This window comes from Mobula birostris, unplaced genomic scaffold (genome assembly GCF_030028105.1).
Source record: "Mobula birostris isolate sMobBir1 unplaced genomic scaffold, sMobBir1.hap1 scaffold_1003, whole genome shotgun sequence".
Classification (NCBI taxonomy): domain Eukaryota; kingdom Metazoa; phylum Chordata; class Chondrichthyes; order Myliobatiformes; family Myliobatidae; genus Mobula; species Mobula birostris.
This window is the reverse complement of record NW_027274044.1, coordinates 115726-141512: the sequence shown is the minus strand read 5'-3', so window position 1 is coordinate 141512 and position 25787 is coordinate 115726. Positions and strand designations below refer to the sequence as shown.

The window sequence follows — 25787 nt, the reverse complement described above, 5'->3', positions numbered from 1 at the left end:
ACACACTTACTGATCACATTTATGTTCAATGTCAGACACCCAGTGACTGTAAACACAAACTCCCACAGTCTGGTACTTACCACAGTTTCTGTATTTTACACTCCGAGTTCCTCAGAGCCGCAGACAAAAGTTTCACTCCTGAATCTCCCAGTTCATTCTCACTCAGGTTCAGCTCCGTCAGTGATGGGTTTGTACTGATAGAGAAGACGAGATCCTCGGCACCAGAATCTGTGAGACCGACTCTCTCCAGCCTGGAAATGAGAGAGAGTGAGGGTGAAGGACACAGAGAGACAGGATTCAGTACAAATCCCCAGTGTTTGTCAGTAACACAATTACTGATCATATTAACGTTCAGTGTCAGACACCCAGTGACTGTAAACACAATCTCCCACAGTCTGGTACTTACCGCAGTTTCTCTATTTTACACACCGGGTTCCTCAGAGCCGCAGAGACCAGTTTCACTCCTGAATCTCTCAGGTCATTCTCCCCAAGTCTAAACACAAACAGACAAATTGATGAACAAAGTAATTCAACCAGAGAGTCTGAGGGAATTTCTCTCACATGGATATTTCAGGGAACATTAAGCCCTTCAGTAAGTCACTGATCGGAGTTCCCATCAGTGTCAATGTCCCTCACTGCCCAGCTCCAGGATGTTCACTGAATGTCAGTAATTTAGTCTGTTGGTGTGACCCTGTAAACTCCACATATTCTGTCTCATTCCCTGATGGTTAGAAAAGTGTTCCTGACTTGAGAGCATCGGAAGGGGCAGGGCCACAGTGAGGAAGATTTATTTATGGGAGATAGTGGACAAGACCCCACCTGAGGAAAGGGATAGGAAGAATGGGGAAGAGAGATCACACAGGAGGACGGGGGATGAGGGAGAGGTCCCAAAGGAGGATACCAATGGGAAAAGATAATCCAATAAGATGAACCCTCCCGTCCTTGGGAATTACTGACCGATCCTCTGGTCATTTGTCCCAATTCTTCACAATCTGATTTACTACAGTTTCACCCAAATTCTTTTACGTTGAAACAACACAATGGAACAGTTTCAGAGTTCAGAGTGAGAGATAAATAAAGTTACCTCAACTCCTGGCACTTGTGCAGCCCAGGTCCCAGCCGCTGAATTCCTTCACATTGAATGTGGCAGTTGTTCAGTTCAAGCTGTTTTATTGTGTCACAGAGTCCGATGGCATGAGACAGAACCGCGCAGTCAATCGGGGTCAGTGTCATTCCATCGAATGAAAGTGTTTCCACAGATCCCAGTGCGGCCTGAGCCAGCCCACGATTCTGAGACTCAAACAGGTAGTGCAATGTGTTCAGGAGGCTCCTTTTACCGGCTTCACTCCACGTGTTTCCACTCTGGCGTTTAACCTCCTCCTTCACCCAGTCAATCACCCGGCAGGTTGTTTGATGAGGAAATGGACCCAGAAACTCCTCCAGGCCTCGAGCTGTCATTGGGGAAGAGAGACCAGCAACAAAACGGAGAAATATCTCAAATCGCCCATCTGTCGTGTTGTGGGCTTTAGTGAGGAATTTGAGGATATTCCCAGGATGTGGATTCAGGAATTGTGCGACTGCAGCTACAAACTCTTGGATGGTGAGGTGTGGGAATGTGTACACCACACATCGGGCAGAATTCTCTCTCTCCAAAAGCTCCATCAAAAACCCGGACAGGAACTGGGAAGGCTGCAGATTGTAGTTGATCAAATCTCCATCTGTAAACACAATCTTCTTCTCGGACACTCCTCTGTAGGCCATCTGACCAACCCTGAGTAACACATCACGGGGGTTCTCAATCTCACGGCCGTGGTTTTTCAGGATGTTGTAAATATAGTAGGAGAACAGTTGGGTGATGGTCTTGGGAACTCGCTGCGGGTCCCTGACTCTTTGTGTGAAGAAGGGTCCCAGTGCCAGAGCGAGGATCCAGCAGTAGGAGGGGTTGTAGCTCATGGTGTACAGGATCTCGTTCTCCTTCACATGTTTGAAAACAGCTACTGCCACTGCCTGATCTTCAAAATGCCTGATGAAATATTCCTTCCGTTCCTCACCAACAAATCCCAGGATTTCAGCACAGACACTGATCTCTGCCTTTTCCAGTAAATGTAATGCAGTGGGGCGGGTGGTCACCAGCACCGAACACCCTGGGAGCAGTTTGTGCTGGATTAAACTGTACACAATGTCAGACACCCTGCATTTGAATTCAGGATCTGGGCACTGGTGCTTGGGTTCTGTATCTCTCCGACCGTCAGCAAAATCGATTCTGTGCTTGAATTCATCCAAACCATCGAATATAAACAGCAATCCCTCTGGGTTCTTCCAGACCTCTCTCAGGAAATTCCCAAAGTAAGGATACTGATCCAAAATCAGTTCCCTCAGGTTTACTCTGCAGTTAATGGAGTTTAAATCCCTGAATTTGAAACTGAAGACAAACTGGAATTGTTGGTATATTTTCCCTGTGGCCCAGTCATAAACAATCTTTTGTACCATTGTTGTTTTCCCGATCCCCGCGACTCCGGCCACTGCTGCTGAACTCCCAGATTTGGATTTACTCCGGGAAAAGCTGCTCTGGAATAACTGATCAGTCCGGATTTTTTCCAGCTCTCCGCGGAGATGTTTCTCTCTCCACTCCTCGTGGTCTCTGCCTCTTGCTAGCAGCTCATGTTCCACTAATCGTCGATCTCGAACAGTAGAAATGACCGTGAGCTCAGCGTATCGATCAACCAGCTGGAAAACCTTCACCTTCTCCCTCATCAGGATCGTGTTCACTCTCAGTGTCTCAGTTTGTGCCCGCAGAGTCTCCTTGTGTTTCTGTTGAACATCTTCCATGGGAACAGAGAACATTGTCAAAGTGTTAAATGGCTCATCTGACAAAGAATTTTATAAATTCAACATTCAGTGCTTGAGATTACATGAAGTAATTGAATGCTTCCATGGATATTGGGATAGAAAGTAAAACTCTGTTCACGGACACCAGAACTGACAGCGATGGATATCCCAGAAAATGCCCAACCCTCATATTCTGGTACTACTGACTTGTGAAGCTGAGCATCCCCCTGATATCCTATTGCACTTCTATTACAACAACATTTCACTACATTTAAAGCGTTGTTTGTAACATTAACAGACGATGTTAATGTTGATCTGGTGTGGAAATATGGAGAGCAGGACACTGTGCGTTTTGGCAAATCTGTACACTGGGGAGTCACAGGTGTCCACTGCTCTTGTATCTAAACAGGAGCAGAATATGCGGGAAATACTCAAGTCGGGCAGCATCTGTGGAGAGAATCACAGTGAGGTTTCGGATCGACAGCTCATCGGAAAGACAAGAAAGAAAATTGTTTACTTTCGATTTCAAAGATGGAGGAGCGGTGGACAGATGGAGTCTCTGTGAATGGAAGAGACAACAAATGTGTCAGTGATGTACGTCGTGTTTCTGGGAGAGGGCGGTGAAGTCTTGGCAACTGCTACTGATCAGTCTGGCAGTGGGGTGTGTGGAACTGTCTTATGAGGTCTCCGCCTGTCAGGGTCGACCATGGATGTTACCTCCCAGCTGACTCGATACGGGAGCCAGGACACTGCGATATGGAGAGCCAGCTGTTGCCCATGTAGCGTTCTCCCCTCTTCCATGCATCTGATGAAGACAAAGGAACGGCAGAGACTGATACAGCTTGGGACCAGAAGCATCACAGGAGTAGCCAGTTTGCGCTGATCACAACATAAGTCTGCCTTAGGAGCTCCAGCTCTAGGTTTTTGCCTGTGGGTTTACTCCCATGAGGGATAGAGTTGCAAGGCAGTGGAGGATTGAGATCAGAGTTTTCCTTCCCCTGGATGAGATGCCAATCGTGTCTGACGAAACCCAGCTGCCCGAAGCGACTAGTTGTAAGGCCCAGTAACCCGCCTTTGCCCTGTCTGCTCTCGGATGAAATGCTTCCACCGGGCTTAGTAGCTAAGCCACACATGAAGGCCAGGAGCTGGACTTGGTTGACAGGGGGTATTTGATTCGGACGCTATTGGGAGAATTTAATAGGTCATGGGGGCTTATCCCCATCACCACCCCACGGTATAACAATCTGAAGCAATCAAGGGTCACTGCATAATTGACAACAATAAATCGGTAAATTGATTTATTATTGTCAAATGTACCGAGGTACAATGGTAACTTTTCTGCATGCGATCCAAATAGATCATTTCATCACATCAGTGCATAGAGGTTGCACAAGGCAAAACAGAACAGGATAGTTCAGGGAAACAGTATTGCAGTTGCCAAGGAAATGCAGTGCAGGCAGACAATAAGGCCAAAGGATCTTCAGGGAAGGGTTCAAGAGCTTAATCCGGAAGTGTATTGAGGGTGTTGTTCCCCAGATATCAGTCACGGTCCACCCAAACCAGAAACCCTGGATTAACAGTTCCGTGCGAACAGCACTTAACACGCGGCAGACAGCTTACATTGCCGGTAATTAGAAGGAGCTCAAGAAATGCAGCAAAATCATCAAAATGCAGCAGGGAGCCCTTGGAGTGAGCTGTACTTTGGCATTGCTCCATACCCTTTACTTTTTTACACGTAACCACTCTTACTTACTTCAACTATTCCCACACTAAACGATTTATGTCACATTTATGTCATTGAACTGTGACTTTCACTCACTGAAAATGAATACCAGAGCACGAGAAGTTAAAGAAGGGAAAGGTCCCGGCAGGAACGGGAAGAAAAATGGTGATCCTGGAACATCGAAGGAAGTTCCGATAACTACGGAAGTAATGAAGGAACTTCCAGATGAAACAGTTAATCAAAGACTCACCCTAATTGAAGGAGTGTTGAAGTTGATGCAGGAAGATTCCAGATTACTCAGACGTGAAATCGATCAACAACAAGTTAGGATCTCTGAACTAGATCAAGATGGCTGCAAAAGGGATCGAAAAATTGAAGCTCTTGAAAAATGGTTAACTTCGGTAACTCAGCAGCTGGAACGTCATCAAGCTAAGACTATTGATCTTGAAAATTGCTCCCGACGACAGAATTTGCGAATAATCGGTTTTCCTGAAGATGTTGAGTCGGGAGATCCTACCAAAGATTTTTCTAAGTTGCTAATGGAAGTGTTTGGTTCCGATATATTGGAGGAGCCCCCACTACTAGATCGTGTGCATCGTACTTTTCATTTTAATCCGGAGAATTTGGCCAGACCGAGACCAATCATCATTCGGTTTCAATATGTTCATGACAAGGAATGAATTATTCGAGCTGCTCGAAAGAAAGGTATGATCCAATTTCAAGAATTCAAGTTCAGGATTGTCGATTACAGCCAAGATGTACTGAAAAAACGGATGGCTTTTAAACCACAGATGGCAGAACTTTATCGTCGGGTCTATAAAATAGCGCTACTGTTTCCAGCCCGTTTGAGAGTGGTTATGCTGGACAACTCGCACCGCCTGTTTAAAAATCCGATGGAAGCCCAAAGTTTTCTCAACAATCTGCCGCCCTCTGCGGAGAATTAATTAATGTATCATTTTTTTTCTCTCTCGTCTTTGATTTGTATAGTTCGAGGGTTTTTCCCCTTGATCTTGCAGTGTAGGTACACTTTATACTGTTAAATGATATTATGCTTTTCTGTTAGTGATCTTGTATATCTTACTCTATAATTTTTTGAAAGTTATTTAATTACAATTTTAAGGCTTGTTTTCTTTCTGAAATGTTACTGGAGTATTATATTTTAAGATGGTGGATTGTTTTCTTCTTCTTCCCAGAATCCTTTCTGTTTCTAACGTCACTTCCAATCATTTATATATGGAGAATTAATATAGTAATATGATCTGACATTTGATGTTCTTTGAAATATGAGTAAGAAGGAACTATTCGATGCTTCTAATCGCTGTAAGCTTTTTCTTACCGTTATGGCTATTTTTTTTAAAACTTTTTTTGAATATGGGTGGTATTTCTTTTGATAAACATATTTCTCTTGGGTTGCCTTCTGGAAAAATGGGGTTAGGATTAGCTTTAGATTTAGCACTGGCCACTGTCTGGCTTTTTTCTGAGTTTTTGTGGGAGGAGGGTGGTATTCTTGTTTTTATTTTTAATTCATTTTTGCTTTTTAAACAGGCTGACCTGAAACTACTAAAATGTCCGAAACGCCGTAACTTCCGGTTCCTCTTTGGACCTTTTTCCCTCTTCCGGGGTCATGAGTCTGTACTCTGGTCAACCCTTTACATACCTTGTGCTCAAGCTCGTTACGATGGATAAGATTATTAATTTGGTTTCTTGGAACACAAGTGGTTTAAACCACCCAATTAAACGGAAGAAAATGTTTTAAGTATTCCATAGGATGAATGCTCATATTATTTTTGTACAAGAAACTCATGTCCGGAAAGAGGATAATCAGCGTTTTTTTAGATTCTGGAAGGACCAACAGTATTAATCGAATTCACAGGCTAAAGTAAAAGGCATTTCTATTTTTATAGATCCGTCAATTTCGTTTCTGCACTATGAGACGATTTCAGATCCGAATGGCAGATTTTTGTAAATTACTGGTTTGTTATTTAACAAAACAGTTGTTATGCTTAATGTTTATGCCCCAAATGTTGACTTTCCTGATTTTTTAAGAATCTCTTCACATCGCTTCCTAATTTAAATGACAATATGCTGATTATGGGTGGAGATTTCAATTGTTGTTTAAATCCTTTGATGGATAGATCCAAGTGCAATCAAGTACTTCCGAACAAATTGGCTACCCTTATTAACTCTTTTATGACCGACTCTGGTATCTCAGAAATTTGGAGATTCTTACATCCAAATGAGAAAGAGTTCTCATATTTTTCACATGTATATCAGCATTATTCAAGAATTGACTATTTTTTTTAAATCGACTCTCGACTAATTTCTCGTTACTGGTTGCGAATATGATTCTATTGCTGTTTCTGACCATGCACCGTTGAAATTATTTATTAACTTAAGGGATACATTTACTAATTCTAGATAATAGCGATTTAATACCACTTTACTTCAAGACTCGGATTTTGTCAAGTTTATTGAGGAACAGATTATTTTTTTCTTTACAATGAATTCTACGGAGGATATTTCCAGTGGGACATTATGGGATACTTTTAAAGCATATATTTGTGGACAAATCATTTCATATACTGCTGGATTAAAAAGGTGAACTAATAATGAAATACTTAAACTGGTTGACAAGATTAAAGAAATTGACAAGAAATATTCTATAGCCCCTAATCAGGAACTTTATAAACAGAGAGCTGAACTTCAAATGGAACATAATCTCTTATCATCATCTTTAATTGAAAGTCAATTAATCAAAACTAAGAGTCAATTCTATATACATGGTGATAAAACTGGGAAACTATTGGCTGATCAATTGAAATCAGTCTCGGTTAAATGACAGATTCTTAAGATTTGTAAACAAGATGGCACTTTGACAGTTGACCATGACTAGATTAATAAATCCTTTCAAGAATTTTATACCTCCTTATATCAATCAGAATTTCCTGATGACTCTACTATAATGCATGGATTTTTTAAGAAATTGAATATTCCAAAATTATCATCTAATGAACGGTCAAAACTAGATGTACCTATTACAGTAGAGGAAATAAAGAACACTATTTTTTTGATGAACTCAGGTAAAGCACCTGACCCAGATGGATATACAGTAGAATTTTTAAAAAAAATTCTCTACTATACTGACTCCTTGGCTATGTAGAGTTTTTAGGGATGCAGTATCTATAGGTAAATTACCACAATCTTTTTATCGAGCTTCTATTTCCCTAATTCTTAAAAAAGATAAGGATCCTACTGAATGTGCATCTTATAGGCCTATATCCTTGCTGAATGTGGATTCTAACATTTTTTCCTAAAATATTGGCAATGAGATTGGAGAATGTATTACCTCAAATTATTTCTGCTGATCAGACTGCATTTATTTAAAATCCTTACTCTTCTTTTAATATTAGGAGATTAATGAATATTGTTTATACGCCTTCACCCAGAATTCCAGAATGTGTTATCTGATTGGATGCTGAGAAAGCTTTTGACAGAGTTGAATGGAGATATTTATTTAACACCCTTGAGAATTTTAATTTTAGTTCTATATTTATATCTTGAATTAAACTAATATATTTCACCCCTTTGGCTTCAGTATTTACTAATAATCAAAGATTCACTCTTTTTCATCTATTCCGTGGTACTAGGCAGGGTTGCCCTCTTAGTCCACTACTATTTGATATCGCTTTGGAACCGCTAGCTATTGCTATTCGTGACTCCCCTAATATATTTGGCATTACCCGTGGAAATGAGACTCATAAATTATCACAATATGCAGATGATCTACCGTAATATATTTCTAACCCAGGAAAATCTATTCCGGCAGTATTAACTTTACTTGCTCAGTTTAGTAGTTTTTCTGGTTAGAAACTGAACCTAGGTGAGAGTGAACTTTTCCATTAAATATGCAGGTTCCCATTTACAGAAATTCTCCATTTAGAGTGACCACTGACTATTTTACTTATCTAGGAGTTAAAATTACTAAGAGACATAAGGATCTATTCCATTTCAACCTTTCACCATTAATTAATCAGGTTAAACAACTGATCACTAAGTGGTCCCCATTGTCTCTATCATTGATTGGCTGAATCAATGCTATTAAAATGATTATTTTACCTAAGTTTTTATATTTATTTCAAACGATACCAATTTTTATTCCTAAATCCTTTTTTGATACTATTGATTCTAAAATTTCCTCTTACATATGGCAAAACAAAAGTCCCAGATTACGTAAAAAATACTTCCAGAAATCCAAGAAAGAGGGTGGTTTGGCATTGTCCAACCTAAGATTTTATTATTGGGCAATTAATATTCGATATTTAATATTTTGGACGCAAGATTGGAATACAACTCCAAGCCCACATTGGGTAAACCTTGAAGGCCACTCCGTACAAGGGTTCTCTTTAGCTTCCATTTTAGGAACTTCACTTCCTTTTCTACCATCTAAATTGAATAAACAAATGTTTAACCCTATAATTAAACATACATTGAGAATATGGTTTCAATTTCGTAAATTTTTTGGCCTGAATGAATTTATGTTATCAAGTCCTATTGTATCTAATTTCTTTTTTCAACCCTCAGTTTTGGACCAAGCCTTTTTGATATGGAAAACGAAAGGTATAATATGCTTTTGTGACTTATTTCTGGATAGCTGTTTTATATCTTTTGAGCAGTTATCTAAGAAATTTGATTTGCTTAGATTCCATTTTCTTAGATACTTACAAATAAGAAATGTTTTAAATACTACGTTGCCTACCTTTCCGACTTCAAATCCTACTGATATTATTGATAAAATTTTAGGTTTAAATCCTTTTCAGAAGGGATTAGTAGCTATTATCTATGATATAGTTATGAAATTACAGCCAGGTATATCTGATAAAATTAAAAATGAATGGGAAAGAGAACTTCAACTTTGTCTACCTATAGAGAAAAGGGATAAAATTTTTCAATTAGTTAGCACTTCTTCTATACATAATACATAAACATACATTAACACAATTTAAAGTAGTACATAGAGCCCATATGTCCAAAGATAAATTAGCCCATTTTCATTCCCATATAAACCCTACTTGTGATAGATGTCACTCTGAGATGGCTTCTTTAATTCATATGTTTTGGTCCTGTCGTCTTTTGGAAAAATATTGGAAAGATATTTTTGATATTATTTCTACAGTTCTATGTTTTGATTTAAAACCCCATCCTATTACGGCAATTTTTGGATTGCCAATGTTAGAACATAGATGTTTGTCTTCTTCAGCCTGTCGGGTGATAGCATTTGTTACGTTAATGGCCAGATGGTCTATTTTGTTGAACTGGAAGGAAACCAATGCTCCTACTACATTCCAATGGTTCGCTCAAACTATATTAAGTTTAAATTTAGAAAAAATTAGAAGTGATATTTTTGATCCTTCGGTTAAATTTGAAGAAACTTGGAAACCTTATATGCAACATTTTCATATGATGTAATTTGACCTTTCTGAATTTTTTTTTATTAACTTAAATTATATGAATAGAGGAGCGGAGTTGATGACATTACTGAACGTGTCTGATTCAAGATACAGGTGTCCCCCGCTTTTCGAACGTCCGCTTTACGAAACCTCACTGTTACGAAAGACCTACATTAGTACCCTATTTTCGCTTTCAGAAGGTGTTTTCACTGTTACGAAAAAAAATTCAGCGCGCAAAAAAATCAGTGCACGATAAAAGGCAGCGCGCCCCGAGCAGCTGCTCTCCCCTGGATTCTCGCCGGCATTGCTTAAACACGAGCCTGTGAGCAGCTGTTTGCAAGATGAGTTCTATGGTATCGGAAAAGCCTGAAAGAACTCGTAAGGGTGTTACATACGGTAAAACTAGACATAATTAAGCGTTTTGATCGTGGTGAATGAAATAAGGACAACGTGAGTTTGGCTTGTGGAAGTTGACAAAGATGATGTTGAAGACGTTTTGGCATCCCATCACCAAGAACTGACAAATGAAGAGCTGATACAATTGGAAGAAAAAAGGATAACAGTTGAAACCGAATGAGTAATGATAAAGTACAACTTTAATTTTGAAAGGGTACGTCGGTTTAGGGGATATTTGCAGGATGGTTTGAGTCCTTATTAAAGAACTGTGTGATAGAAAAATACGCAAGGCTCAGCAGTCAAGCAAGCCTCTACATCAGCCACAGCAGACGACGAACCTTGATCTTCGACATCGAGGCAGGCAGTCATAGGAGAAGATGTGCTGCCTGCTCTAATGGAAACAGGCAACGAGATGACACCCCAGTGTCCCACCACCCCAACCCCCAGGCCACCGACAGATACCGACTCATGGAAAATGCAACGGTAGCCGGGAGGCACACAGCACATCTTTAAGAAAAAAGCCGAAATAAACATGCTAATTAATTAGGTGCCGACGACACGTAATTGTCGGCCCAGATCAGAGACGACGCAATCGGAAATTGGCACTGATCTGGGCCGACAATTACGGATGGCACCTAATTAATTAGCAAGTTTGTTTTGGCTTTTTTCTTAAAGATATGCTGTGTACCTCCTGGCTACCGCTGGACCCCTGCGTTCTTCGCGGCAATGTATCGCTCAGCGGCCTGGAGGGTGGGGGGGGGGGGCCACTGCACCACCCAAACTCCAACGACTCAGTCTAACACCATCATCAGTCTGCTCGGCGCTGAACCAATTCTGGTAAGTGATACTACACTGTACATACATTATTTCTACTTTATATAGGCTGTGTATTTATCATATCATTCCTGCTTTTACTATATGTTACTATTATTTTAGGTTTTATGTGTTATATGGCATGATTTGGTAGGTTATTTTTGGGTCTGCGAACGCTCACAAAATTTTCCCATATAAATAAACGGTAATTGCTTCTTCGCTTTACAACATCTCGGCTTGTGAACCATTTCATAGGAACGCTCTACCTTCGGATGGCGGGGCAAACCTGTACTGGTCTAGCTCTGTTCCTTTTTGTTTTTTTTCTTTTTCTTTTGGGTTTTTTTTCTTTTTTTCTTTATGACTAATTTCATTATGAGTTTGGAAGTCTATTATACCTATGTTACTTAAATCCTTTTTGTATATGCTTATTAAGATTATTCCAATCTCTTTGTATGAACTTTGTTACTGTGTTTATAATTTTGAAAATTAATAAAAAGATTTAAAAAGAAAAGAAAATCATCGAGGCAGCGAAACGACAATACAGGCACAACTCTCCAGCAAGAACACACGCCGCAAGGTCTGTACACCACTGCAGACTTAAAAGCTAAGCGCAGTGGTGTTGCCAACATTGCTGCCTCTCTCCCAGAGCAGCTAGATCTTTTTTACGCTCGGTTTGATATCGCCAACACTGAACCTCCGAGGAGAGCCTCCAAAGCGACCTGCACCTTGGTTATCTCTGAGGCTGAAGTTCACAGGTGTTTCCAATGAGTGGACAGTTGCAAGACTGCGGGACCAGACGGCATCCCGGGGCAGGTACTCAGGATGTGCACGGCAGAACTGGCAGGTGTGTTTACAGATATTTTTTATCTCTCCCTCTCCCAGTGTAGAATGTCCTCCTGCTTCAAATCATCCCCCATTGTCCCTACCTAAAAGACCAAGGTAACATGTCTACTGACGTCCGGTGGCACTCACCTCAATAATAAGCAAATGCTTTGAGAGCCCGGTCAAGGACTACATCTGAAGCTTGCTACTACCCACACTGGACCCTCCACAATTCATCTACCGACACAACCGATCAAAAGATGATGCAATAACCACAGCTCTACACACAGTCCTTACACATCTGGAGAAGAATGATGCTTATGTCCTTGAACCTCAGTTCAGCATTCAACACCATCATTCCCTCCAGGCTTGACAAGAAGCTCAGAGTCCTTACCTTGTGCAGCTGGATCGCGAACTTCCCGTCAGATTGCCGGCAGGTGGTAAGAGTGGGCTCCCTCACCTCTGACCCTAAACACAGATGCCCCTCAGGGCTGTGTCCTAATCCCCCTCCTTTACTGTCTGTATACCCATGACTGTGCTGCCACCCACAGCTGCAATCTTTTGGTGACACTACATTGATTAGTCTAAACTCAAATAATAAAAAGGCAGCCTATAGAGAAGTCATCACCCTGACCTGGTTGTGGACGACAGGAGGAATGGAGACAGGCTGACTCTTATTGACATCAATGGATCTGGGGTTGAGAGAGTGAACAGATTTAAGTTCCTCAGCACACACATCACCGAGAATCTCACGTGGTCTGTACTTACCGACTGTGTGGTGAAAAAGGCACAACAGAACCCCTTTCACCTCAGATGATTGAGGAAGTTCGGGAGGGGTCTCCAAATCCTAAGGACTTTCTGCAGGGGCACAATTGAGAGTATTCTGACTGTCTGCATCACTGCCTGGTATGGAACTGTACTTCCCTCAATTGTAGGACCCTGCAGAGAGTGGTGTGGACCGCCCAGTGGATTTGAAGTTGTGAACTTCCCAGTATTCAGGTCATTTACAGAGACAGGAGTGTAAAAAGGGCCCAAAGGATCATTGGGGACACAAGTCACTCCAACCACAAACTGTTCCAGGTGCAACCATCCGGGAAGCAGTACCGCAGCATAAAAGTCAGGACCAACAGGCTCCGTGACAGCTTCTTCCACCAGGCCATCAGACTGATTAATTCTCTTACAATTGTAGAAAGAGAATTAATCAGTCTGATGGCCTGGTGGAAGAAGCTGTCAGGACCAACAGGCTCCGTGACAGCTTCTTCCACCAGGCCATCAGACTGATTAATTCTCTTTCTACAATTGTATACATATATACACGCTCACCACACACACCATACTGTAATTGTGCAGACAATTTTCCCAATATTTGTCAGTGATATTAAAACCTGATTCTGAGAACTTTTATCTGACTGTTCTGTAATTTTTTCCCATATTTTCCAGATCTGTTTCAGACCAGGATATTATACCAAAAGACTTATCAATATGGGCATAGGGAGTGTTTAGTACCTTTGTTATAGTTTTACTGTTCAGCTCTGTTTGGCAGATTTTCTTGAGCCTTGAAGTAAATTGTGTTGAAAGATTTTCTTTTATCACACGATGATCTCTTTTCTTTGCTTGTAGATATCCTAAATATATGTTTCACATTCATCCTTCGGTTGTATTGCATCCTGATGCTCTGTTTTATATTCTACTGGTTCTATTGCATATTCCTTTATGTTATTTTTCTGTACTTTTCAAGTCTACAGTTCATGTTTTTTTCTTGGGAAGTTAGTGCCATTATTTGAATTGATTGTTTTAGCTTTACTGATGCAAGAGTAACTAATTTCAAATCATTCCTGTATAGCTGTGACAAGGTATAATTAGTTTTTTTTGTTCTGATTTGATACCCGATTGTTGTCCACTTCACTAAATTACAGTGGGTTTAAAGCCAGACTCTGGAAAATGGCTCCATTTATTTTGATAATGGTGTTTGCTCCTTTGTGGTTGTTAATGGGGAGATTATTGTACGTCACTGTCTCATTAGATGTTGCAGAGATTGCATGCATCTTGTATGTATTAGGAACTTCTCTTAACCTTGCAAGAGATAGAATGAAATGGTTTTTGATAGGCAATATAACATTGAAAGATTTCTGCTTTCCCCAGGGCTTGCTATAGAATTACGTAATCTATTATCAGTTGTTCCTTAAATCCGTTCATACCCTAACGGTATCTTTCCACTCTTCTGTCAGCATATTGTGGTTATCTAAGTGAGTGGTCATTAGCTATGAGATGCACGATGCTACAATTTTATATATAAGGTTGCAGAGTGGTGGTGGGGGAAGGGGAGACGGGAGTCGACTCCAGCCCTGAACTCCAGGCCGGGTCTTTATGTGCTGCTGTTGTGACTCCCGTCTCCCCTTCTCCCACCACCACTCCGCAGCCCCGTCTTCCTCAGATCCCACCGTCAACTCCTGGGCCCTCGGAGGCTCCATCTTCCTCTCACCCCAACCCTCCCCTCTCCATTGACACCCCCAGCCTCCCCCCTCCCCCCTCTGATCCCAGCTCTCATCCGTGCCGGGTCTTTACCATCCCCTCCGACCTTCAACTGTCGGAGGCAGAACGCTCTGTTCTCAGTAAGGGCCTCACCTTTGTCCCCCTTCGCCCACACCTCAGCGAGTTCCGTGTTCGCCACGATGCGGAACTTTTCTTCCGCCGTCTCCGTCTCCGAGCCTACTTCTTCAGCAAGACTCTTCCACTCCCACCGATGACCCCTTCTCCCGTCTTCAAACCTCCTCCTCTTCATGGACACCCCGCTCTGGTCTTCTGCCTGCTCTGGATCTCTTTATTGCTAACTGCCGATGGGACATCAACCGTCTCGACTTCACCGCACCTTGTCCCCATTCCAACCTCACTCCTTCCGAACGCTCTGCTGTCCACTCCCTCCGCACTAATCCTAACCTTATTATTAAACCCGCCGATAAGGGGGGTGCTGTTGTAGTCTGGCGTACTGACCTCTACCTTGCCGAGGCACAGCGACAACTCGCAGATACCTCCTCTTATTTACCCCTCAATCGTGACCCCACTAAAGAGCACCAGGCCATTGTCTCCCACACCATCACCAACTTTATCAGCTCAGGGGATCTCCCACCCACTGCTACCAACCTTATAGTTCCCACACCCCGCACTTCCCGTTTCTACCTCCTACCCAAGATCCACAAACCTGCCTGTCCTGGCCGACCTATTGTCTCAGCTTGCTCCTGCCCCACCGAACTCATTTCTGCATACCTCGACACTGTTTTATCACCCCTTGTTCAATCCCTTCCGATCTATGTTCGTGACACTTCTCACGCTCTTAAACCTTTCGATGATTTTAAGTTCCCTGGCCCCCACCACTTCATTTTCACCATGGATGTCCAGTCTCTATATACTTCCATCCCCCATCAGGCAGGTCTCAATGCTCTCCGCTTCTTCTTGGATTCCAGACCTAATCAGTTCCCCTCTACCACCACTCTGCTCCGTCTAGCGGAATTAGTCCTTACTCTTAATAATTTCTCCTTTGGCTCCTCCCACTTCCTCCAAACTAAAGGTGTAGCTATCGGCACTCGTATGGGTCCTAGCTATGCCTGCCTTTTTGTTGGGTTTGTGGAACAATCTATGTTCCGTGACTATTCTGGTATCTGTCCTCCACTTTTCCTTCGCTACATCGACGACTGCATTGGCGCTGCTTCCTGCACGCATGCTGAGCTCGTTGACTTCATTAACTTTGCCTCCAACTTTCACCCTGCCCTCAAGTTTACCTGGTCCATTTCCGACACCTCCCTCCCCTTTCTAGATCTCTCTGTCTCTACCTCTGGAGACAGCTTATCCACTGATGTCTGCTATAAGCCTACTGACTCTCACAGCTATCTGGACTATTCCTCTTCTCACCCTGTCTCTTGCAAAAATGCCATCCCCTTTTCGCAATTCCTCCGTCTCCGCTGCATCTCCTGTCAGGATGAGGCTTTTCATTCTGAGACCAGGGAGATGTCCTCCTTTTTTAAAGAAAGGGGCTTCCCTTCCTCCACCATCAACTCTGCTCTCAAACGCATCTCCCCTATTTCACGCACATCTGCTCTCACTCCATCCTTCTGCCACCCCACTAGGAATAGGGTTCCCCTGGTCCTCACCTACCACCCCACCAGCCTCTGGGCCCAACATATTATTCTCCGTAACTTCCGCCACCTCCAACGGGATCCCACCACTAAGCACATCTTTCCCTCCCCGCCCTCTCTGCTTTCCGCAGGGATCACTCCCTACGCAACTCCCTTGTCCATTCGTCCCCCCCATCCCTCCCCACTGATCTCCCTACTGGCACTTATCCTTCTAAGTGGAACAAGTGCTACACATGCCCTTACACTTCCTCCCTCTCTACCATTCAGGGCCCCAGACAGTCCTTCCAGGTGAGGCGACACTTCACCTGTGAGTCGGCTGGGGTGATATACTGCGTCCGGTGCTCCCGATGTGGCCTTCTATATATTGGCGAGACCCGACACAGACTAGGAGACCGCTTTGCTGAACACCTACGCTCTGTTCGCCAGAGAAAGCAGGATCTCCCAGTGGCCACACATTTTAATTCTACATCCCATTCCCATTCTGACATGTCTATCCACGGCCTCCTCTACTGTAAAGATGAAGCCACACTCAGGTTGGAGGAACAACACCTTATATTCCGTCTGGGTAGCCTCCAACCTGATGGCATGAACATTGATTTCTCAAACTTCTGCTAATGCCCCACCTCCCCCTCGTACCCCATCCATTATTTATTTATATACACACATTCTTTCTCTCACTCTCCTTTTTCTCCCTCTGTCCCTCTGAATATACCCCTTGCCCATCCTCTGGGTTTTCCCCCCTCCCCCTTTTCCTTCTCCCTGGGCCTCCTGTCCCATGATTCTCTCATATCCCTTTTGCCAATCACCTGTCCAGCTCTTCGCTCCATCCCTCCCGCTCCTGTCTTCTCCTATCATTTTGGATCTCCCCCTGCCCCTCCCACTTCCAAATCTCTTACTAACTTTTCCTTCAGTTCATCCTGACGAAGGGTCTCGGCTCGAAACATCGACTGTACCTCTTCCTAGAGATGCTGCCTGGCCTGCTGCGTTCGCCAGCAACTTTGATGTGTGTTTCTTGCTAACTTGATTGAGTTCTTCCAGGTGTGATAGATGAAATTACACATTGATATTGTCTACTTGGATATTAGTCAGGTGTTGACAACGTCCCACATGGGAGGCTTATACAGAAAATTAACATGCTTGGGAACTGTGGTGAATTGTCCTGGCTGGCGGGGACTCACACTGGGAGAAATTTCTTCCACTGGCGGGTGGTGAATCTGTGAAATTATTGTCATAGACAGCTGATGAAGACAAGTCATTGGGTATATTTAAAATGTTCCTGATTAGGAAAATGGTCAACGTTTACTGGGAGAAGGCTGCATAATGGGGTTGAGAGGAATTGTGGAGCAAATTCACTGAGTCGAATGGTTTAATTCTGTTCCTAAGTCTTAGGGTGCATCAGGAGTATTGTATTCACTTCTGATTGTCCAGCTCTAGCAATGATTGGAGAGGGTGCAGAACAGTTTCATCAAGACGTTGCCTGGATTCGGTGGCATGTGAGACAAGTGAAGTTTGATAGACTTAGTTTCTTTACTCTGGGGTTAGAATAGAGATCTGACAGAGGTGTACAAGTTTGAGAGATAAGAGTTTGGGTAGATGGCCTGTATTTTGTTTTTTTTCCCACATATGACTGGTGTCTAATACCAGAGGGCATTTGGTTAAGGTGAGATGGGGTAAATTTACAGCACTTGTGGGTAGCTTTTCACAGAGTGGTGCGTGCCTGGAATTCACTGCCTGGGTCGTGTCGGAGGCAACTATGATATATATTGTCCTGGATATAAATGAATGTCCAAGAAATGGAAGGATATGGTCAATAATACAGGAGAGGATAACAATTTTTTTTTTCCCCAGATATATAAAGAGTAAGGAAAATGGAAAGTGTTGATATCGGACCACTGAAAAATGATGTCTATGCAGTAATGGGTGAAACGGAAATGCCAGGCAATCTCTATGGAAGTCACTAGCGGAATTACAAAATGAAAAGAGCATCCGTGAACAGAATTGAATGGACTGCAAGTACGAAGGAGGTGCTTCAGGATCTGAAAGGTCTGAAGATAGAAAAGTCACCTGGACTGAATGATACAGTGTATCAGGAGCCTGCCTGGGGTGTGTGGGGATTCCCAGAGCAGCAGGGCCTGGAGTGAAGGCTTCAGCAAAATCAACAGCTGGATTAGTGGGAAAAGTTTATTCTCTGAATTGTAACCTAAATCCATAGACCAGCAAGTGATTTATGGTAAATGTTCATTACCAGGTTCTGCCAAGTCAGTGTAACATTTGAGATGTGGTTTGAACTTAGCATTTCATCACTCACCTATCAGATGAGTGGGTAACTCAGATAAGCCTTGGGCGATGTTCATGTATTCCCATGGACCAGGACCTGTTTAAATCAAAAATACGTCAATGAAAACAGAGCTAAAGTAATTTAAACTGTTTATTTCAATATGGCTTTGTGTTCACTGCGTGTTTTTTAACGTACCGAGCTCCTGTATTTCCTTCAATATTCTGTCCAACTTTGGTAACTCAGTCCTCCACGTCACAAAGGATTCCCACATCGCCCTCCGGGCCCTGGAGCCTTTGCCCATCACCAAACGGAGGAAGAGTGTGGAACTCTCTGTCCGGTTTCCCTTCTCTGTCAGTTCAGTGACTTTCTATAAAAGGAAACAATGAATTTATTGTGGAGCAGACAGACAGACATGGAGAATGTGGAGGAAAATATCTGTTCATGGCCCCAGTAGCTTCAGAACTGATGCAGTCACTGGGCTGCTGCCTCATCCTCCCTGTGTTCAGTCATTAACAGAGAAACAGTAACTGAAGGAAATTTTAAATGAATAGTGTGAAAGAATAAAGATTTACTGACACCCTGCAGTCGATGCAACGTGCTTAATTTCCTCAATCCGTCAATGTGCAACATTACATCAAAAAGATGTAACAAAAAGAATGGAAAGATTGAGATTGAGAGAGTGAAAAATGGATGGTGGGCATCACTGAATCGTGACTGAAAGAAGATCCTAGTTGGGTGTTTACATCCAAGGATAAATATTTAATCGAAAGGATAGGCAGGTAGGTGAAGGATTGCATTGACTCTGTTGTCATAAAAGGAAAAGTACTTAGAAAGAGGTAATATCGGATTGGATGATGTAGATGTTAAGAAAACGCATAGGTAAAATGAACCTGATGGAAATTATGTACAGGCCTCTTAACAGTAGCTAGGATGTGGGCTACTAATTCCAATGGGAGAGAGAAGAGGCATGTAAAAAGGTCAATGTTAAAACAGTCATGGGGAATCTCAATATGCAGGTAGATTTTGGAAAATCAGGTCAGTGCTGAATCCCAAGTGAAGGAATGTATAGAATGCCTATGAGATGGCTTTTTGAGAGAAGGTTATGGTTGAGCCCACTATAGGAAAGGTGGATCTGGATTCTGTGTTGTGTATTAAACCAGATTTGATTAGGGAACTTAAGATAAATAAACCCTTAAGAGGCAGTGATCATAAAATAATAGAACTCACGCTACGGTTTGAAAGGGAGAAGGGAAAGTTAGATGTGTCAATGTTACAATGGAATAAAGGAATTACAGAGGCATGAGAGATGAGCTGGGCAAAAATAAACTTGAAAATGGCACTAGCAAGGACAATGGCAGAGTAGGAATGGCTGCAGTTTCTGGAGAAATTTGGAAGGCACCGGATAGATAATCCCAAAGATGAAAAATTATTCCAAAGGATGGTGGACAGTGTCTGACGAGGAAGTCATTGCAGCACAAAAGCAAAGGAGAGGGCATAGAGTATAGCAAAATATCATGGAAAGCTGGAGGACTGGGAAGCTTTTACTAACCAACAGAAGGCAACTAAAAAAACCACAAGTAGAGAAGATATGAAATATGAAGGTAATCTAGCTAATAATGTAAAAGAGCTCACCAAAAGGTTCGCCTGATATATATGCTCTTTTAGGACAACCTATTGATTTTTGAGGTCATGAGATAACAGCTTTGTGCGTGGTAGTTCATGTCTAACCAATCTTAAAGCTTTTCCAGGAAGATACCAGGGAACTTGATGAATGGATGGAAGTGGGTGTTGTCTACATGAACCTCAGCACGGCATTTGACAAGGCACCACAAAGGAGGCTGGGCAAGAAAGTTCAGCTGCTCAGCAGTCAAGGTAAACTGGTAAATTGGAAAATTGGATTGGACAATGGCTTTCTGGAAGACGACAGAGAGTGGTTATAGACCATTACATCTCTGACTGGGAGTTTATAACTCGTGGGGTGCCACAGGGATCGGTGCTGGGTCCATTGTTGATTGTCATCTATATCGATGATCTGGATGAAAATGTGGTTATCTCGATCAGCAAATTTGCGGATGACGTCAAGAGTGAGGACGTGTAGCGGACAGTGAGGAAGACTACCAAAGGTTGCAGTGGTGTCTAAAGCAGCTGAGAAATGCGCTGAAAAATGGCAGATGCAATTTAATGCAGGCAAGTGCAACGTGTTGCACTTTGGAAGGGTCAATCTTATACAGTGACCGATAGGGCACTGAGGAGTGTGGTAGAACAAAGTGATCTGGGAATACAGATCCATAATCCATTAAAAGTGGCAGCAAAGGTAGACAGATCAGAAAGAAAGTATTTGTCACACAAGCCATAAATGAAAATATTGAGTACAGGAGGTGAGTTATGATGTTGAACGTGTATAAGACGTTGGTGAGGCTTAATTTTGAGTACTGTGTGCAGTTCCAGTCACCTACTAATAGTACAGATGTAAAGAAGGTTGAAAAAATACAGAGAAAATTTACAAGGATTTTTCCAGCACTGGAAGATCTGAGTTAGAAGAAAGAATTGAACAGGTTAGGTCTTCATGCCTTCAAACAGGGAAGACTGAGGGGATTTGATAGAGATATACAAATTACGAGAGGGAAAGATAGGGTAAATGCAGGCAGGCATTTTGCACTGAGGTTCAGGGGTACAACAACAAGAGGTCAGTAAAGGATGCAAGGTGAAAAGTTCAAGGGCACGTGAGGGGAAACTTCACTCAGAGGGTGGTGAGTGTGTGGAACAAGCAAGTGGTACAAGCGGTTAACAGAAGTCTGGATAGATACATGAATGATAAGGGTATAGAGCACCATGACCCAGTGCAGGTCAATGGGAATAGACGTTTTAAATAATCCGGCATGGAATAGATGGGCCAGAGGGCCTGTTTCTGTGCTGTACTTTTCTATGACTCTGACAAGTCAGCTACTCATTGTTCAGGAACTCAGATGGAGACCAGACCAGCTGTGGTTGGCAGGTTTCCCTCCTGCAAGTACCGCAGTGAAGCCAGATGGCCCAATTTTAATATTCATCCTGGATTAGTGAGCTGAGGTGAATTTGACCGACGATCCCGATAAGATGTGAAATTAGTTTTAGACTGAATGTCTGTTCAACGGCCCAGATATGCAGCCACTGCTCGTATATCACACTGATAAATACAGCAGGCGTGAGAGGAAAAGGTGACGCTGAACCTGTCGTTCCCAGTGCTCCCCACCTTAACAGCTGAAACCAGATCTGCGAGAGACAAGCTTGAGCTAAAAGTCTCCACTGTCATGTACAACTCCTAGAACGTGCAGCAGATTAATATTGATCACTATTCCCTCTGATACCAGCAGTTTGGTGACAATACACTAAATACACTCACCTCATTTTCTTCTCTACTGAAGTGTCCCTCCTTTGTCAACATCCAACCGAGTCTTTCAACCTTTTCTTCAATCGCTTGTTCCAGTCTGTCCCTGTAGAACTTTGTCAGCTGGTACAGTCGATATTCACCCCCCTGCGCCAGGAGGTCAGAGATCGTAAACGCTGGCGCTGTGAATATAAAAAGAGAATGTAGACACAAACTCAAATATCGCTTGTCTCCACCGCTCTCACCCAACTTAAACCAATCATGTCTTGAACCTCAGTATTCACCTGCCTTCAGCTGGAAACAGAGATTTTATCCTAATCTCTGACACTGGCCTTAAAACCGACCCAACACCGCTCTGGGCATTATGTTACCAGAAGGACCACATTTACGAGAAACCTGTCTCTCCCACCATCCCACCCACTCACCTATTTCAGTTTAAGATGGGCAATAAATGTTCGGACTGTCAATAATTGTCACTTCCCAGAGATACTCCCTACATCCTGGTGAATACATTTCCCGTCATTCACCTCCTGGAAATATTCCCTTATCTGGAACACTGCATTTCCTCCAATACACAGCCTGGAAAACAGAGCAGGTAGTACATGCCTAGTAGTGGGTTAACAGGTGCCTCAGTAAGCCAGTTGTACCACACCCATACAGTTCCCCTCTCTAGTAACCCTCCAACAAGGCCTCACATTTACCCGCCTCCCTGCCGCATTCTGTGAACACATCATGCTCATATTTCACTCACCTGCTCCTGGTTGGGGACTTGACAATTCCGTGTTTAATGAGTCTCCGAGCTGACAGACAGTCGCCTCACTTGTACCGGTTCCAGGGTCCCGATCAGTGTTCCTGACGTCACTGTCTCTGGGCTGACAGACAGTCGCCTCACTTGTACCGGTTCCAGGGTCCGGATCGGTGTCTCTGACGTCACTGTCTCTGGGCTGACTTTGCTCTCCCTCCTCTGCGGCCGGACCACATTCTATTGGGACATTGCTCTCAATCTGACCCTGCTTTGGTACCTTGCTCCCCGTGTCCCGATCATCTTTCCTTGGTGAGCTGCCTGGTAAAAACCTCTTGAGTACTTTCCGTACATGATTTAATTTCCCACCTGAAATATGTGATGAATTGCAGGTTATACTAGAGTGATTTAGAACTGAGAAGAACTGATTGACAATGGGTGTCTGCAATGGAGCCGAGACTCTGGCTGACCTGATTTGGACTGGGACTGTGCTGGTGAATGTGAACCACACTTCTTGCTAGCTGACCCTCCCGATAAGCTGCTGACCAGACACATCCACTCCCAGAAAACAAACGGGGTAGACACAGTAATACTGATCTCCAATACACAGTAGTTGAACGCACTGATGACCAGGACATCTTAGTGGAACCAGGAGATATCACTGCAATTATCTTCCACAAGCTAAAATCTCCTAGGGCCACTTACTGTCCAGACATCTGTGTCACACACAGACCAGCAACGGGATTACACATGGTCCGATCTGCTGGATCACACTTTCTCCAATCGCCTTGTCACATGATGTCCAGTCCCCTTGGTCACTGACTGACCATTGGCTTAAGATGCACATTGTCAGGTCTCCTGGGTCACAGACTGACCATTACCTTGAGATCTATGCTGTCCAATGCCCTGGTTCCCTTTCTATCCCCTGCAGGATGATCGTCATGTAACAATTTTGCAGGTCATTGGCAAAGTCTCCCTTAGAGAGCTCTGTGTGTAGTATCAGTTGCTAATCTATAGGATGGAAATGATTATGCTGGAAAGAGTGTAGTGGAGAATGACCAGTATGGTACTGGACTAGGGTGTTGGGTTTTCTGTTATGTGGATCGGCTGGGACAGTTTGCCCTGGAGCACAGGAGCTTGAAGGGTGACTTCACTCAATTACATAAAATAATCAAGGGTGCAGATACAGTTGATGGTCACAGTCTATTTCCCAGGGTAGGGGAGTCTCGGACTCGAGGGAAGAGATTTGAAAGGGACCAAAGGGGCATTTCTGTATGTGCAGGGTGATGGGTATAAATTACGTGCAGCCAGATGAGCCTGCTAACACTAATAAAATTACATTTTTAAGAAGATGTTGCTGGAAAAAGGATAGAAGTCAACTCCGAGGATAATTTGAGGAAAAACTGCATGAAATGGGGCAAGCTCGAACATTTAGATCAGCATGAATTAGTTGGGCCAAAGGACCCGTTTCCAGGCTATAATCTCTGTTTTATTCCAGCTGGAATCACAGAGTTGAGCACAATCACAATGCCTACGGGAGACAAAGACAGTTGGTTATTGGTTATACTGGGTTTCCCATCAGAGATCCTGGGAATTTAAATCCAGGTAGCAGATCATCTCCATAGGGAAATATTCAGAAATCATGTTCACTATTTGTCCACAGCCCAGGCATTCATTGGGGTATTAAAAATCTGAAGCAGACCACATGTTTATCGACAGTGAGCTGAGCATCTGAAGCTCAGCTTTTCCCAACACCGGCAATGTTCTCGGCTCAGCTACAGAAAACAGATTTTGGAAACTCCCCTCCTCACCATTGCGCAGCAGACAAGGAAACCAGGGGATTGATACCTGTTCTTCCAAAATCTGAAATGTTGTGTTATCACACAATCTCTCATATCCTGGAAATGCTCCAATCATCAGGCATTGAGCTTTTAGAATAAAAGCTGGAGATGTCTTACACATCAGGGCCTGTCTGGATGTGAAACAGACCCTGATCCTGGACATTTACATAACCCACAAGACTGCTGTGACATTCCTGTCTGTGTTTCACTCACAACCAGCTGATTCAGGACCTCCTGGTCCTTTCACTTAACTTAAGCTTTGCAAGGTGAGTGGAATGAGTGATTTGACCATTATCGGTGTCAGGTCCCTGCACTGGAACTGTTAGATTATCAATTACTCAAGGCCGCTTTACCAGTGGGATCAATGACCCTGACGAAACTTCTCTGTGCCCTGTTAGCACCTGTGTAAGTTTCTTCATCTGATCTACTGTGGACAAACACAACAGAAGTTTAATTATAAATATCCCAGTGAACATACCTGTAGCCATTCTGATTCTGACTAACAATTGTTGATTGTCGTCTTCTTGCTTACATTTTGGTCCCGGTGCAGAAAAGCTCCGCCTGCTGGTGATGCCCTGAATTACACACAACAAGCAGACAGTGAGTCAGGGAGAGTAAAATTACCTTGCAAATGTGACAGTATCGCCATCTGCTGTATCAGAGCAACATTCCAAACATTCCTCGTTGCCATCAACTTAAACACTATGTCTGTATGTCTATCCAGTGATACCTAACACATCCTACTGATAGAGACACAGAGCAATACAGCAGATACAGACGCTCAGTCCGACAAGAAAATGCTGACGATATTGCCCACAGAGATGGTCCTAATTTCCTGTGTTCCATTTCCTTCTTGGCATTTTCATTCCATCTACACATCACAACTGCTTCTGGAATTATACAATTGTGCCTGCCTCGTCCACTTCCTCTGGCAGTTGTATCAACATCATCACCAACCTCTGCATGAAACCATTGCTGATTGTGTCGGTTTTGCAATCTATTTACTACTCCTCTGCACATTTAGATCCCCTATAAGCTATGATAATCTTCATCATTAGCACCATCTACTAATTTTGTGTCATCTGCAAGCTTACTAGTCAAGTCTTGTGCATTCGCATCCAGATCATTGCTATCAAATAGGAAGAAACCTTCAGCCACCACTCTTCGCTTGCTGCTTTCAAGGTAATGTTTGAATCCATCTAACTTTCTCTCTCTGTACCGCATGGGGCCTTATCTTCCAGACCAAGCTGTCATGTGGCATCTTGTCAAAGGCTTTACTGTAGTCCAATGTACAACATCCACTCACCCACCCTCATTGACAACCATCTTCAAACATCTTAAAAATGTATTGTTGAACACAACTTTCCATGCACAATGCCATGGTCACTCCTGATCAGAC

The 25787-nt window shown here is 43.0% G+C and overlaps 1 protein-coding gene across 1 annotated transcript in view; it reads right to left on the bottom strand.

The window, feature by feature from the left end:
* Positions 1–80: 80 nt before the first annotated feature.
* The window catches only part of LOC140192274 (NACHT, LRR and PYD domains-containing protein 3-like), a gene marked incomplete at its 3' end in the record, with an annotated part of 32899 nt that continues 7192 nt past the window's right edge, over positions 81–25787 (bottom strand). The window contains exons 3-10 of the mRNA XM_072249940.1: positions 24867–24963; positions 22557–22916; positions 21821–21987; positions 18634–18805; positions 18469–18534; positions 1085–2822; positions 407–493; positions 81–251 (exon numbers count right to left, since the gene is read on the bottom strand). Coding sequence (XP_072106041.1) covers positions 81–251; positions 407–493; positions 1085–2822; positions 18469–18534; positions 18634–18805; positions 21821–21987; positions 22557–22916; positions 24867–24876 — 2771 coding nt within the window. The remainder of the gene's footprint in view (positions 252–406; positions 494–1084; positions 2823–18468; positions 18535–18633; positions 18806–21820; positions 21988–22556; positions 22917–24866; positions 24964–25787) is intronic.